The following is a 14904-nucleotide window of genomic DNA, read 5'->3' as shown; positions in this document are numbered from 1 at the left end:
GAAGTTTTACTAAGTGAAGCTATTTCATCATGACACTTGAGAGTTTGTGTGTAAACATGAGGCACTGCAAGTGTACCCAATCACCCTGTTGAACTGAAATTACAACAGCTCACTTTAATAAAGCAATTACAAATTACTATCCACAAGTTTCCAACGCCCCATTGCGCAGACGCTGTACCGAGCTTCCGGCGCCGCAGCCGAGTGTGATTTACAAGCTCACAACGGTTGCATCTGCGACGCGACGTGAGCTTGTATTTCTGCTGTTAAACCGGAAGTGTGGTCCAAACAGGTCCAAATAATCTCCAGTAAACTCCCGCGGAAACAGGTGGATAAAACGTGTTATATTGAATATAAAGAAATAATTCACACCCACTATAACAACACCCAGTAGCCTACCTCTTCCTCAGTCTGTGGTCAATCTGGCTGGCAGAAGATAACTAACATTGTACTTCAAGGAGAATACCGTGGTCCGCCATGTTTAGCCCACTGATTATGACTTCAAGTTATACTATACTAAACATTACTGTTTAGTATAGTACTAGTAAGACGCCTCAGGGCGACAAGCAAAGGGCGAGGTCACGCCATGTCTTGGCCTTCTGGCCAGTGATGTATATCGAACCAGTTCCCCATATATGGATATGAAGTCCTGTTAGATATGGGCTTAATTTTGATGACACCAGGGATCTCCATACAGTATATGGGCATAGAGTTGTTCCCATGACATAACAACATACAATCCCTTTTATGCCCATACATGGTAAATGGTAAATAAAATGGTGCATTTATATAGCGCTTTTATCCAAGGCGCTTTACATAGATTGTGCATTACATTCACCCATTCACGCACACGTTCATACACCGGCGGCGAAGGAAACCATGCAAGGCACCAACCTACTCACCGGGAGCAATTAGGGGTTCAGAGTCTTGCCCAAGGACTCTTCGACATGAACTCAGGGGGAGCCCGGTTCAGGGGTAGAGAACGGTTTCTCTACCCCTGAGCTATGCCGGATATGGATATCCCTGTCTGAACCAGCCACACCGTGATGTAACCTGTTTATGCCCATATACTGTATGGTAGCAACTGTATGGGGATCCCTGCTCTGAGTATCTGACATCACTGTGATGTCACCTGTGATGTCACAGTGATGTGTCAGGGGAACCACAGTGTCAGGCATTACACATACGGACAAGCTGTGCCGGTTCTGACAGTAAAGTGTGACCTATGCGGTTTAGTAAGAAAAAGAGTCTGACCCTTTTCCAAAGTATACTGTGATTTGTTTAGTTTTTGAGGAAGCCACTGGATTCAACTTGCAAAGACTTGAAACTAGTTTTAGTGAGTAAGTTATTTTAAACAACTGCCAAGTCTTAAAAATAAAGCTGTTAAAATGGTCTGTTATGTACAGTAAAATATATGGCCGAAGCTTTATAATAGATCTCAAACGTATAATTCACACTGGATAAATCTGCTAAGTGCCTAAATTGTACATTTTAGACAATGACGCCCGTATGGTCCTTTAAACATTCGTCAGAGTGAACAGGACAGGAGACGAGTAATCGCCCGCGTGGGACAACCCTGACCCCAATTCCACAAGACCTTCAACTCTGTGTTGTTCTTCCTTTGCTGGCACGACTAGTCCTTGGCCAACGAAAATACCATCGTTGGCCAAAATGTGCTTTCGATGGCGTGTTACAGTAGGTTTGTTTTCCTTGCGTGTACGTAGACTACGTACGTACGTGGACAGACTGGCTGGGCAGAGCAATCTGGGCTGTGGTCCACACGCCAGTGTCCGCTGCTGGCACCAGGCTGTCTCCATGACACCTCCAACCAAGTGGACAGGATTGTGCGGAAGGTGTTAAGAGGTGTTAAGCTGAGTCAAGCGAGCGACGGTGACACAGTGTCGGTCTGCGCCACCCAGGGGTGTCACAAGGGGGGGTGGGGTGGGGTGGGGTTAGTGGGACTGAGTTACTAGGGCCCAAGGTGGAGGGGCCTGGAATTATTTTATACTTTAGCTATTGAAAAATAGCAGATATACAAGCTCACACAGGCATTGACACGCTTGCCCACCTGCCCCCGGCAGGTAAATAAAACGTCAGGGCAGGTGAAGTTTGCTTTCAGGTTGCCCGAACAGGCAAGTGCTCATTTGAGAGGGGACACAAAAGTCTATAAAAACAACACGAGATATCTGTCTAAACACCTGAACGTGGCCAGTGCGCTCTGTCTCTGGTCTGTGGAATGTAAAATAAGAGCACTATTTACCTATAATGTGCTGTTTTTACTATGGCTACTGTGTGAAAGCATAGACATATTCAATCATAGCTACAGTATACTGTAGTGTAGCTATGATTGGATATGTCTGCTATTTTTGAAAAGGCGTGAAAATGTGCGCAAATCTTTAAATATATGTATTCTTTAAGCGAACATTTGTAACAAAAAATTTGCTTCTGGGGGGTCCGTGGGCAAATACCTATCATTTTGGGGGTCCTTCACATGAAAAAGTTTGAGCACCACTGACATAGAAACATAGGTTTTTCAAAAAACCTTCGAAGGATTTGAAATATTCAAAGACTCGCACATTTTCACGATTTTTCAAAAATAGCAGATCTACAATCTCGCAGCGCGGCACTCGGTGCCGCGCTGTGAGCTTGTATATCTGCTATTTTTCAATAGTTAAAGTACCCAAGGCCCAGAATTTGGTGCGACACACCTGCGCGCCACCAACTCACTCTGCGTGGAGGAAGGATGCTGTGTTTTTCCTACGAGTTGCCCCCTTGAGTCTACTATCAAACAAGTGTGAGATTTTACATGTATCTGTTTTCACTGTCACTTTCACTGTCTTTTACCGTTAGTTACGCACTGACAGTACGTGTACGCACACGCACACATACACGCATATGCACAGGCGTCGCACGCGAGAACACACAAACACAGCACTGAACTTCTATAAACCTCTTTTGACATCGCATGACTAATTTCTCGTTCCTACTGTAGTTCATGTGGACTTTTCTAAACTGGAGAACGTGCCGCAAGCATTTTTCTAAAGCACAAAATACGCCAAAACCAGAAATCCCAGAGGATTTGCTCTGTATCTGTACAACCGATAAAAAAATATACAGTATATCATGAAGAGTGATGACAAGACACTTATAACTTGGCCAACATCATAGGTCACATTGTAACTACTGTAAATACATGTTAAGTGTTTTTCCCCCCAAGATACTGAGATAGTATTTTCAGTATTATTGTATTTATTTGTACAGAAAGTTAAATTATTTGTGACGAGGCAAAACGATATTGTTATTTTATGTTGCTTGGCATTGATGAGTTAGTTTTCTTAAAAAGCAACAGTATGAACTGCATAAGAAACTGGGTTAGTCTGTTATCTGCTTAGATAGGGCCAGCAGAATCCAGGGAGTAACTACAGGTTGAGGGTCACACAGCTGCCAGCAGAAGAGTGGGCCTTTGTTTTACGATTCACACAGCTTAGAAGTAGCCTAGTAAACGACCAACTTCCGTTCTCCAGAAATGGTTTCTGGAAGAGGGCGGGTACGAGGCTAGCTTAGAAGAGGAGTGCAAATGTTTTATGTTTTTTCTTTAGCCAATTATAAGCTGACAGTCAGGGATGAGTGAGTCAAAGCCATACTCTCTCCGAAACCGAACTTTTCGTCTGAAAGGTCCGGTTCGATCTGCACATCGGAAAGTCGCAACTCGCCGAAGAAAAGTTCGGTTTCGGAGAGACTATATGGACAGGCCTTCAGTCTTGTCTTGTGTGTCTTTGGTGTAAGACATATGTATAGGTGTGTGACTGTTACAGCGCTGTAAATAAATGTTTTCTATTATCTTTTAACATCGCATCTAAGTCAAGGTTTGCCGTTCTGTGATTGCAGTGGACTACTTACCATCGATGCAGACGAAACACTTGCAGAGACAAACACACAGACACAGGAGGAGGACGGCTGCTATGCCGCACACCGACAGAAGAACGGCTAGGGCTGGTCCCACTGCAACACACACACACACACACACACACACACACACACACACACACACACACACACACACACACACACACACACACACACACACACACACACACACACACACACACACACACACACACACACACACACGTTAGTTGTGTTACTGGTAATCTTCTACCTACACAGAGAGGGAACCCAAACATAACATTCCAACCAGAATACATGGTTTGCCCGTACAGTGCTTTCCCTAAAAAACTGTATTCTTTCTATTCTTATACTAAGTTAACATTAGCAAACCACAATGACCCAGGACTAAAATAGCTGAGAATCCACTTGAATGGGAGCAGAACCATTCATTCCTCAACCCCAGACTTAAGAGGTTAGTGTCAAGTGCAAGATATACTCATGTTAGAAGAATCTCAACAGAGATGGACAATTTTTAGAGCCAGTTCAACATGCAGTTTCTGGAACTGTTGTTGATACAAATACAATACATACATATGCCATAATTATGAAAACCGCTTCTATTTGCTGTTTGCCGTTGGATTTAAATGACATTGGTTCACCGCCAAAGAGTGAAAAGAACCTTTCCCGGCAAGCCAAATGACGTCATGATGACGTTATGATAACGTCCTCCGGTGACTCTTGACGTCATTAACAGGATGTCATATGGACTTATGGATTATTGTTATTGTTAGTAATGTTAGTTGAAATATGAGCATGTAAAGTTATATTCTGGGACATATCTGACTAGTTATGATATTTATCTGCCCTGGATCGGACCCTCTCTGATTAATCCAGGACGTCCGTTTTCGTGGGCAGGATTTATGTTGGTTGAAATCAGGTGATATTCTAGGCCAGATCTGACTAGTCATGGTTTGACTTGATCTGGCCCCATTTGAGACGTCACTGATTGGTCCAGGCCCTGACCGTGCTTGCTGGTTTTCTTTGACGATGGCTAGCCAGATTGTACGGATCCTAACTAAAGAACGGATCGTGGATACAATCTTCCTTTTCTGGGTGAAAGAAAAGACAACGCACCGCCTGGCCATGTGCTTCTTCTTTACATCCTGGCCACAGGGTGCGTTCCAGTTGATGCCGAAAAAAAGGTAAAAACTAAAACTGTGGCAGTTTTACATTGAGGATTTAAGGATGTCTTAAACTGCCATCAAAGTAGCTTAAAATAATCTTACCTTTGCAATGTTATCGAAAAATATCCATCCATTATTTCCAAACGCAATCTTTTGTAAAATACAGTCGTATTTGTCATCAAAACAGATTGCTGGGCGCAGCCATTTGCAATGAACGAGGCTCGCAAATGTCCCTCGCTTGCACCAGTAGTTTAGAGCATAGAAATAGAGAAACTAGATCCAGCCATAGAAAAGGGCCAGGAAAGTGATTCCACCTCCATTGTTGTTTATGTGTGGTAGAGATTTGAGACCAGTGTTACGGGAGCTGCTACTACTGTACACACCTGCGAAGAATCGGGCGAGTGTGCTCGTCCATAGCGGTAAAAGAGTTAATATAATACCTGGCAGTTGATGTGTAAAAAAACTAAAACGACCTGCATCATTACGGCCCCTCACCGTTAGTATTGAGCGCCACAGAGACGGGTTTCTCCAGGCCCTGATGGTGAACGATGCACTTGACCGCCAGGTCGCTGAGCGGCCCGGCGTGGAAGAGGAGGGTGCTGGTCACCACGGTGGTTCCGTCGCCCTGTTCGTAGGCGGAGGCGATGGGCGGTCCCAGCGTCCGGTTCTCGCCCTCCACATTCCACGTCAGCTCGGCCGCCGGACGCGACTGGGCCGTGCAGTTGGCCTCGATGACGCCGGAGGGTAAGGTCACGGTGGTCAGCTCTGGTTTGGGTAGCACTAAGGCAGAGGAACGAGATTTATTATTAGGATTGATTGATTGATTGATTGATTGATTGAAGACTTTATTAGAAGTTTGCATAGGAAAAGGTACAGTGTCATGACGGTACAGTTCACTGGTACAAGGTCTACTAGGAGATCCTAGATAAGACTAAGCTTATTTCCTTAGGAAACCATTTAGTATCTCATGTAACATTGAAAGACAGACGGATAGAACACAGTACTATGCAATAGATATAGTCAGGAAAAAATAAAATAAAAAAAGGGATAAAAACATACAGCAGGCAAGAAGGGGCAGGGGAGGGTTAGCCTGATAAATCAGTCCGCACATTACCACCCCCTGTTGGTGGGTGGTGTGTAGTGTGGACTGACCCCGGAGATATTTTATTTAATTTCGTCTCGCCTGAAGAGCGGGCGAATTGAATGGGCCAATCAGGGCTGTAGACTTGAGGCATGTGGTAGGCTGGACCGGTCCCAGCCCCCCCCCCAGCCCCCTCCCTTCTGAGCTCTTCTGCCCACGTGAGAGTCCCTAGTGGACTCTGATTGGTGCTCTTCTGCCCACGTGAGTCGCTAGTGGACTCTGATTGGTGTCCTCTGCCCATGTGAGAGTCACTAGTGGACTCTGATTGGTGTCCTCTGCCCACGTGAGAGTCGCTAGTGGACTCTGATTGGTCCGTGAAAACTGTCATGGCGGAGTCAGACTCGACTCGAATTCTTTTAATTAACTATACAATAGTGCCGTTTCATTACGTTTTAATACCAACGTAAACATGCAATCATATAATATGTTATGAGAAATAACGTATTTTTGCAACGTCACGCCACGTCGCCGTCGGGGGCTCTAAGCGCGCGCGCGCGCGTGTGTGTGTGTGTGTGTGTGTGACATCAATAGGCTTTAGCCCGCCCCCGCAGAAGTAGAATGTCTCCTCGAAGGATCAGACTCTTTCCCTAAACGAAGTGAAACGTAGTGTGTGAAGAGTCTGACGCTTGCAGTCAGGCAAGGGGAGGGTAGGGCTGGGGTATGGGCCATGTTTGTTTTTACCAGTTGCGAACGGCTGCTGCCTGTAAGTGGTTTTTCAGGGCGATTTTAAAGGAGGCTAGTGATCCACACTACTTTCAGACCTTCGGTAAGGCATTCCACATTTTTGTGGTATAGCAGAAGAACGAGTTTGACCCTTTCTTTGAGGTGACTCTGGGTTGAACGTGATCTGTGACGCTGCCTCTGGTGTTGTAATTGTTGTTGTTAATTTGGATTCATGTATACGGTATGTTGATTTGGTTGCCCCTTCTATTAGCTTTTACCATTTGAACGTGTCAATATTTTTGATGCAGTTGATCTTGATCACTGTGTCAAGTATCTCCTTTAAGAGACTTTGATACTTTCACAATCCTCCTTAAACAGATCTACAAGCTCTCAACGCACCGCAATGTGATGCATTCTGAGCTTACGGATCGGTATAGCACCAGTAAGACTCCCTAATCGGGAGATAAACGACCGTCACGTCGCATACACAAACTTTAGAAGGCAATGGTAGCCATTAGCCAATCAGGAGGGAATATGGGAAATGGGACAGATCCATGATGATGACATGACTTTAGACATACTGTGTACCGCTTTGCATGATTTTAGGCCAAAATCTGTAGGAGCAGTGTCCAAAAATGTGTTTTGCAAAAATCCGCCTGATGGTGGCGCTAGAAGAGGGCCATGTGAAAAATCAGGGCTGGAGGTTGCAGCATAACAAGTGTGTTCTTGTTTGGGCCCCCATCATTCACGCTTACAGTGAGAAACATTCTGGCATGTTCTCATAGTAAAAGATGTAAATCTTAACTAAAGCTGAGTATAAGACAAAGTCAGCCACTGTTCTCAGCTGTAGATGGTTCTCAGACGTGTTCCTCTGCCTTTCATGACGTAAATACAGGAATGAGGACATAGAGCTCACTGTCTGTGCGTGTCCGTCCCTCCGTCTGTCCCTCAGGCACTGTGACGCATGCCCTTTCTGGACGCGAGGAGACCTTTCCGTGCGGGATGCGACCAATAAGGTTGACGCCCATTGCTGCTGGGGAGTTTTGTATCTCATATAACATTGAACGACAGACGGATAGAACCAGTGTTGCCAACTCCCGGAAGTAGCTATGTGGCTCTCAAGTAGCTAGAAGTCGCTAAGGGTGGGGTGCACGCGCACTGCGCACACACAAAAGCGTGTGCACGTCAACAGATGCACGTGCGCGTTTCTAGGGTAATAATTCACGTTTTTGTATTTTAAAAGTAGCCAGATTTGTCTCTAGAAGCTTTTCACTAATTAAGTTTCTAGGGGGGGTCTGGAAGGTAGCTAAATCTAGCGACAAATCCCCTAGGTTGGCAACACTGGATAGAACATGGTAGGCTACTTTGCATAGGATAAAGGATGAATATAACATTGAAAGACAGACGGATAGAACAGAGTAGGCTACTTTGCATATAGGACGATTGGACGAAGTGTTTATTTATTTATTTTTTATTTATGTGTCGCCCGCTACTACAAAAAAGCCTTTGTCAAGCAATGTGGGTCCTTTTTTAAAACTTATAACATAGCGTGACAGACAAATAAAACACAGTACTATGCAGAAAAAGAAGAAAAACTTGTAAAAACACAATGCACAATTGTATTTGGTAAGGATAGGCTTTGTTATCATTTTATTTATACGCATCGACCACTGCTATTGTGCTGTCTGCAGAGATGCGCTTGACACAAGAGCAGCAAGGAAGGGGGCGTCAACCTTGGTCGCAACCCGCGCGGAAAGGTCTCCTCGCTTTCTGGACAAACCGAAGTGGAAAAGAGACTGTTCAACCAAACAGCAGCGGAAGAACTGCTTTTATGTTGTCTCTGTTTGCATACGCGTGTGAGTGTGCGTCTAGGTTTTTGTTCATAGTAGACAGGAGAGGAATGCATTAGTGCATGAGTGCGTGCAGACAGACACCCAAGCAAGCAACACAACATGTGCATGCATGCACGCCCGCACACACACTCACACGCACAGAGGGCTTGTGTCTAGGAGGACAACAGTGAACCACTCATCCACTGGGCTTCCACCCAAATTAATCACCCCTTTCCCCTCTACGACATTCCTTCCTCAGCCTGTATTGTCACTCTGCGCACACACACGCTCACACACACAAACACACACACACGTGGGTTGCCACCTTGTTTGCGAGGGGACCGCAAAGGAAATAAATTCAGGACTTTGTTTTGTTTTATCTTCTATTGTTTCTAACCAACGTATTTGTATGACTGATGGGTTCATGCAATCCAACTAAACTAAACTAAACATTTTATCATTACACTGTTATGTCTGAACTTTCCGCAGGTTCAGGTCTTGATAAAAAAAAGAGAAAGAGCACTCTATCAGCTTACTGTAGACTGGGGAATGCTAAGGTGTCGATGTCAGAAAAGCTGTCCAATCCACAAACATTTGTCTAGATATTATCACCAGTAAGACACCTAAGGGTGAAGAGCGAGGTCGCGCCATGTCTTGGCCATCTGGCCAAAGGGATTTGGTTCCCCTGACATCACAGTGATTATATATTGGCATTCACAGATATGGGCTTAATATTGATGACATCAGGGATCTCCATATATGGGCATAAAATACGGTCAAGATATGACGGTACTGATGGTAAACTTCGACCTACAGTCGCAATTAAAATCCATCAACTATAGACTTACATTGAATGTAATCTCATTGTTTCACGAGGCTGTGTTTGCAGCAGCATGGTACTGTTTGTGGAAAAATATGTTAACATGTCAGAACTTTCTACCACTCCTATTGCTGCTTGCAAAGCACTTAATGAGCTGTATACAAATTTAAATATGTAGTCTTGCATCGTGCATGTTTATTTAAACCAGAAAATGATGGGTCTGTTGGTGAAATGTAAAAAAAGAACGAAAACTATGTATCTATTGTGACACTTTAAATGCAGGACTTAGGGATTGGTCCTTTACGTTTATTTATTCTTATCTGCAGGGACGTGCAGAGAATGTTAGAGAGGCAGGGGCTAACATTTCTAAAAGGGCTTTGGGGAGAAAATATTGAAAATAGCAGACCTCCAAGCTCACAACTCGTCGCAGTGCGACGCGCTGTGAGCTTGGAGGTCAGCTATTTTGGAGGTCAGCTATTTTCGTACCACACTGAACTAAGCATAATCAAGTCAATACTGGAGATGTGGCGTACAGCATGGATTTCTACACAGAGAGGGCAATTCTTTCAACATAAGCTGCTGCATTCAAGTTCGGGAGAGTTTGGGCAAGACAATTCTGTTGAATGCTGCCTTCAGGTATGGCATGGAAAGAGGGCATTTGCATTTCTTTCACCATAGTGAAAACTGCATTCATGGTCTGGAGAGGGCACTTTTTACCGAGGGATAAATAGGCCTGGGGCCAATTCTGATATCTTCACAAATTGGTACCACCCAAGGTGACCGTACGTTTTTTTTACATTTTTGACTTCGTACATGTCTCTAGTTTAGATTTTGTGGTAATGATACCCTTTCTGAGACCCAGCTTAATTGATGTTATCAGCCGCTAGAATCGGTGTCCCATCAACTTTACATTACAGGGGGAAAAAAGCTAAAATAATCTGCTTTAATTAGCATATGAGGGGTCAAACTAGGGGCTTTTCATGATTTGGAATCCATTGCAAGCATTTGTTTTGCACAAAAAACATTCCTTGGGCTAAAATAGCCCCCACTAAAGTGTGAAAAGTGATGCCTCATCACTTTTCATCACTAAACCATAGTCTTGTGGGTTTGTTTGTACCCCAAGGAATGTTTTTTCGTGCAAAACAAATGCTTGCAATGGATTCAGAATCATGAAAACCCCCTAGTTTGACCCCTCATATGCTACTTAAATCAGGTAAAATTATTAGCTTTTTCCCCCCTGTAATATAAGGTTAATGGGACACCGACTCTAACGGCTGATAACATCAATCAAGCTGGGTCTCAGAAGGGGTTATCATACCAAAATGTAAACTAGAGACATGTACGAAATCAAAAATGTAAAAAAACGTACGGTCACCTTGGGTGGTACCAATTTGTGAAGATATCAGAATTGGCCCCAGGCCTAAAAAGGGCCTTCTTATCTGTAGCACAGTGGCAGCAGAGGAAGTGCAGAGGGCTGGGGGGTTAAGTGCTGTGTTGGGACCCACAGCTCAATGCAGTGTCTCCAGCAGGTCAGAGCCACAGTTTAATAAGCCTCATGGCCGGCTGTGGATTGTTTATACACAGCCCCTCCCTTTCCTGTGCCAAATCTGGTGCACGCACACAGACACACTCACATACAGTATACATGCACACATACTGTACATAGAGACACGTGTGGAAACATATCTGTGCACATTTATACACACGTGTGCGTAGGGAGAGACATTGATACAGTATGTGCACAAGTCTAGTAATTAAGTGTCAATATAAACAATTATAGCTTATCAGTATCATACAGGGACGTGCTGGCCATTGGGAAAAGCGGGACAACTCCCGAACGGCCGGTTCATTCCCGGCCGGTCCAGGCCGGCCATTAGGAAAAAAATAAAAAATAAAATGTCGGCCTTCGTTCCATTTTGGGGGCTGGGCGGCCAACAAAGTAAATCGTCACTGTCGGGCAGAAACCTTGTATCTCCAAGTTTCAAATTTATACATTTTTTCGCAAAGCAAAGCCCTGCTTCATCATACAAGGCAGTTGCAACAAAAGTAGTGAAAACAGCAGATCTACAAGCACACAACGCCTCGCGGTGCGAGGCGTTGTGTGCTTGTAGATCGGCTGTTTTCACTAGTTTAAATCATTTTTAAAATGACAAATACAAAACAAACGGTTTTGGACATATAAGGTTTCCACCCGACAATGACAAAATATAACTAAAAAAATAAATATGAGGGCCTCTCCAACTCTTTTTCCCAGGCTGAATCAGGGGCCCAGCACGTCCCTGGTATCATACTTTCAGCACTGGACAACATGAGACACTCTTCCCCTCTCTCAACTGCCACTGGACTCTCTTCTCTTGTCCCACAAGAGTGCAGGCCAAGGAGGCCTCAATTGGACACAACTGACCTTGATCCTCAAGAATGCTCCTGAATTGAAAATTTCTTAAAGCTATACTGTGTAAGTTGCTCAACTAGTGGTCAGTAGCGGTAGAGCAAACCGCGGTCGCGTCTGCTTTTTTCGGCCGTTTTTTGCCGCGGACCGGGCCTTCAGACCACCGCGTCCGCCTCGCCTCTCCGAGACACATCCATAGAGGTCTTCCGTGTCCCTCTACGAGCAGCGGTTGGGGAGCTACATGCTAGACTCCTAGACCAGTGTAAACACTGCAGTGTACTTCCTGAAGGGCTCGGCAGTGTATGATCTGGGCTGTGATTGGCCGGTAGGGAGACACGTGTACAGAATGATGCATATGACGTAATTTTGCCGGGAAAAACAGCCCCGGTCACGGCCACCAGGGCTCAGTAGAACACATATAAAGAAAAGGCTTTGGGAGCTGAAATTAACAGAGTGTGTGTTCTAAAACTTTAGCGATTTAATAATTAGGACAATTTTAAGATTTATTTTATTAAAAAAGTTACATAGTATAACTTTAAGGCACGAATGCCACTCTGGTGTCTAAAATTCTGCAAATGCAGGTTTTACCAAGTACACTCGCTTGTCACTAACAGAGATTTGACTCCTGCTGAAGAACTTCAATCAGGAACTTTGATCGTTGGATTAATATATCATCCCACAGATCACACTCTGATTTATTGATAACCATTCATGTCATAATGTTTGAATGTTTCATTTATTTAATCATTCCAATTCATTTTGACTGTAATCATTGTAATCATGGTCATCTTTTATCCAAGTTACATTGTAGTTTACAGCGCTGGATTCAATGGTTTGTAATCATTTTAATTGGAATAAACAGCAAGATCATTGCTCAAGTTGTATTTTTCTTTTTTCTTTGTCTTATAGAACATGCAATTTGTTGACACATTTGAGGCTATGTCATTGAAAATAACTTTTCCCTTCAGATTTTAATAAATGTATTGGAATAAAATGATTGATTATTTATAATATTTGAATATTGTATCGATGTTTCGTAAGTTAGATTTGAACAAATAATACGTAATACTTCCAAAATTATGATTAATAATTGAATTATTTTGATACCATTGATATTAAATTCCAATGTATCACTGCACAAGGAGCACACAAACACAATCAGCAACACACAGACACACACATACAGTATCTCATTGAATTTGCATCATTTCCTTCCTGCTTTTTATCCTCTGTGAGTCAAGATCAACCGGAAAATACTGTCAGAGAGGAACAGCACAAAGATATGAGACACTTGAATAACCCCTGAGTTCAGTGGCGGAACAAGTCAGAACCGGGCCGGTATGCGAGACACAATGCTCGGGCCCCCTTACCCGTCTTACGCCACCCCCCCCCGCCCCCCGCCGCCGCCGCCGCCTCCACGCTATGTCAAGCTCTTTATGCCTTCATGCCATATATTTTTATACATGAATACAGCTACACAAAACAGTTAGGCTCAGGGTTGTCAACATTGGACTGTCAGAATCCAGGAGATTTATTTTTGGGGGGCGCGCGGAACTCCCCAACCGGGGTCTGGGGGGTCCTCTCCCCAAAACGTATTAATAGATATTTTTTCCTGTGTTCTGTTGAATTTTGTGCATGTTTGATACATTTATCAGGCTTACTTTACTAGCATGGGTACAATTTCAGCCTTAAAATGCCAAATGTTGTTGTACAGATTTGATGACTGAAGCAAAAGGACATCTTTAATAATGATTTCTCATCTTTAAGTCATTACTTAAGTGAATATCTGTATGATCTTTCTTGCATGCATTGCCCCCACCCCTAAAGCGGGGGGTCTGGGGGTCCTCCCCCAGAAAAATTTTAACATAGTAGATGTAATTTCCTGTGTTCTGGTGAATTTTGGGAGTTTGATACAAAATCCAGGAGAAATCCAGGAGATTTGCCAATCCAGGAGACTCCCAGGAGAGGGGTTCAAAATCCAGGAGACTCCTGGGAAATCCAGGAGAGTTGACAGGCCTGGTTAGGCTACAGACCTATCTGACTGGCACACATAGCCACAATAGTATGCACACAAGCACACAGCAATTGTGCATCACATCTTATGCAACCAAAACGCACATTATTCTGTTAATACAGGCTTTCAGCTGCAGTGCTGCACGATAGAGAAGAGAGAAGTCCTAACAGTTGACCTGCAGGCAATAATACTCACAGATTAGTTGTTCCAGTTCCAGAATCAGAAAGTATCCTTGATGATAATCATTGTATAGTTTCCTCGCTGGCATAATTGTTCAATATCCACCGTCATGATTAATGCCTTATTGCTTGCTTGTGTTGTGCATTGCTGCCTGTCTCGTTTGAAAGTGTCTGTGGTATATTTTAATTGATACAAATTACAAAAGGTTTTGAAAGTGCGCGGTCCACTGCAGCCACTACTTCTCACTGAACGTAAACAACTTGTCCGTCTGTGAATAGAAGCCAATCAAGCCATGACATCTGTCTGCTCTTCCTGTTGTCCTTCACAATAAAGTGTGTGTCCCCCTTTACTTCCCAATGTGCGACATTTTACCCAGGTTAATATAAACAGGAAATAGGTGTAACAGAGGCAGCGCGATACAGAAAGGGGACCCAATTGCGAGGGAGGGGGACAGTCAGGCTCAGCAGATTGACGGTCATTTGGACTGAGACTGACAGTCATTCGGAGGCTGACGGCCGGGCCCCCGCGGTTCGCGGGCCTATATGCGGCCGCTTACCCAGCTTACCCGGACGCTCCGCCCCTGCCTGAGTTACTAGGGCCCAAGGTGGAGGGGCCTTAATTATTTTATATTTTAGCTATTGAAAAATAGCAGATATACAAGCTCACAGCGCGGCACCAAGTGCTGCGCTGCATGGTTGTAGATCTGCTATTTTTGAAAGCCGTGAAAATTTGTGCAAATCTTTGTGTTTTTTAAGCAAACATTTGTAACTCAAATTTTGCTTCTGGGGGGGTCCCT

General features: G+C 44.1%; 1 protein-coding gene across 3 annotated transcripts in view; it reads right to left on the bottom strand.

The window, feature by feature from the left end:
• Window positions 1–14904, bottom strand: part of LOC308280071 (nectin-4-like) — a 44503-nt gene that overhangs the window by 16913 nt on the left and 12686 nt on the right. For all 3 annotated transcript variants that reach the window (XM_080720334.1, XM_080720333.1, XM_080720332.1), the window contains exons 6-7: window positions 5565–5849; window positions 3898–3999 (exon numbers count right to left, since the gene is read on the bottom strand). In XM_080720334.1, coding sequence (XP_080576460.1) covers window positions 3898–3999; window positions 5565–5849 — 387 coding nt within the window. The remainder of the gene's footprint in view (window positions 1–3897; window positions 4000–5564; window positions 5850–14904) is intronic.

This window comes from Nannobrachium achirus (genome assembly GCF_963921795.1).
Source record: "Nannobrachium achirus genome assembly, chromosome: 24".
NCBI classification, from domain to species: Eukaryota; Metazoa; Chordata; class Actinopteri; order Myctophiformes; family Myctophidae; genus Nannobrachium; species Nannobrachium achirus.
Note: the sequence above shows the minus strand (reverse complement) of the source record. Positions and strands in the feature narration are given on the sequence as shown.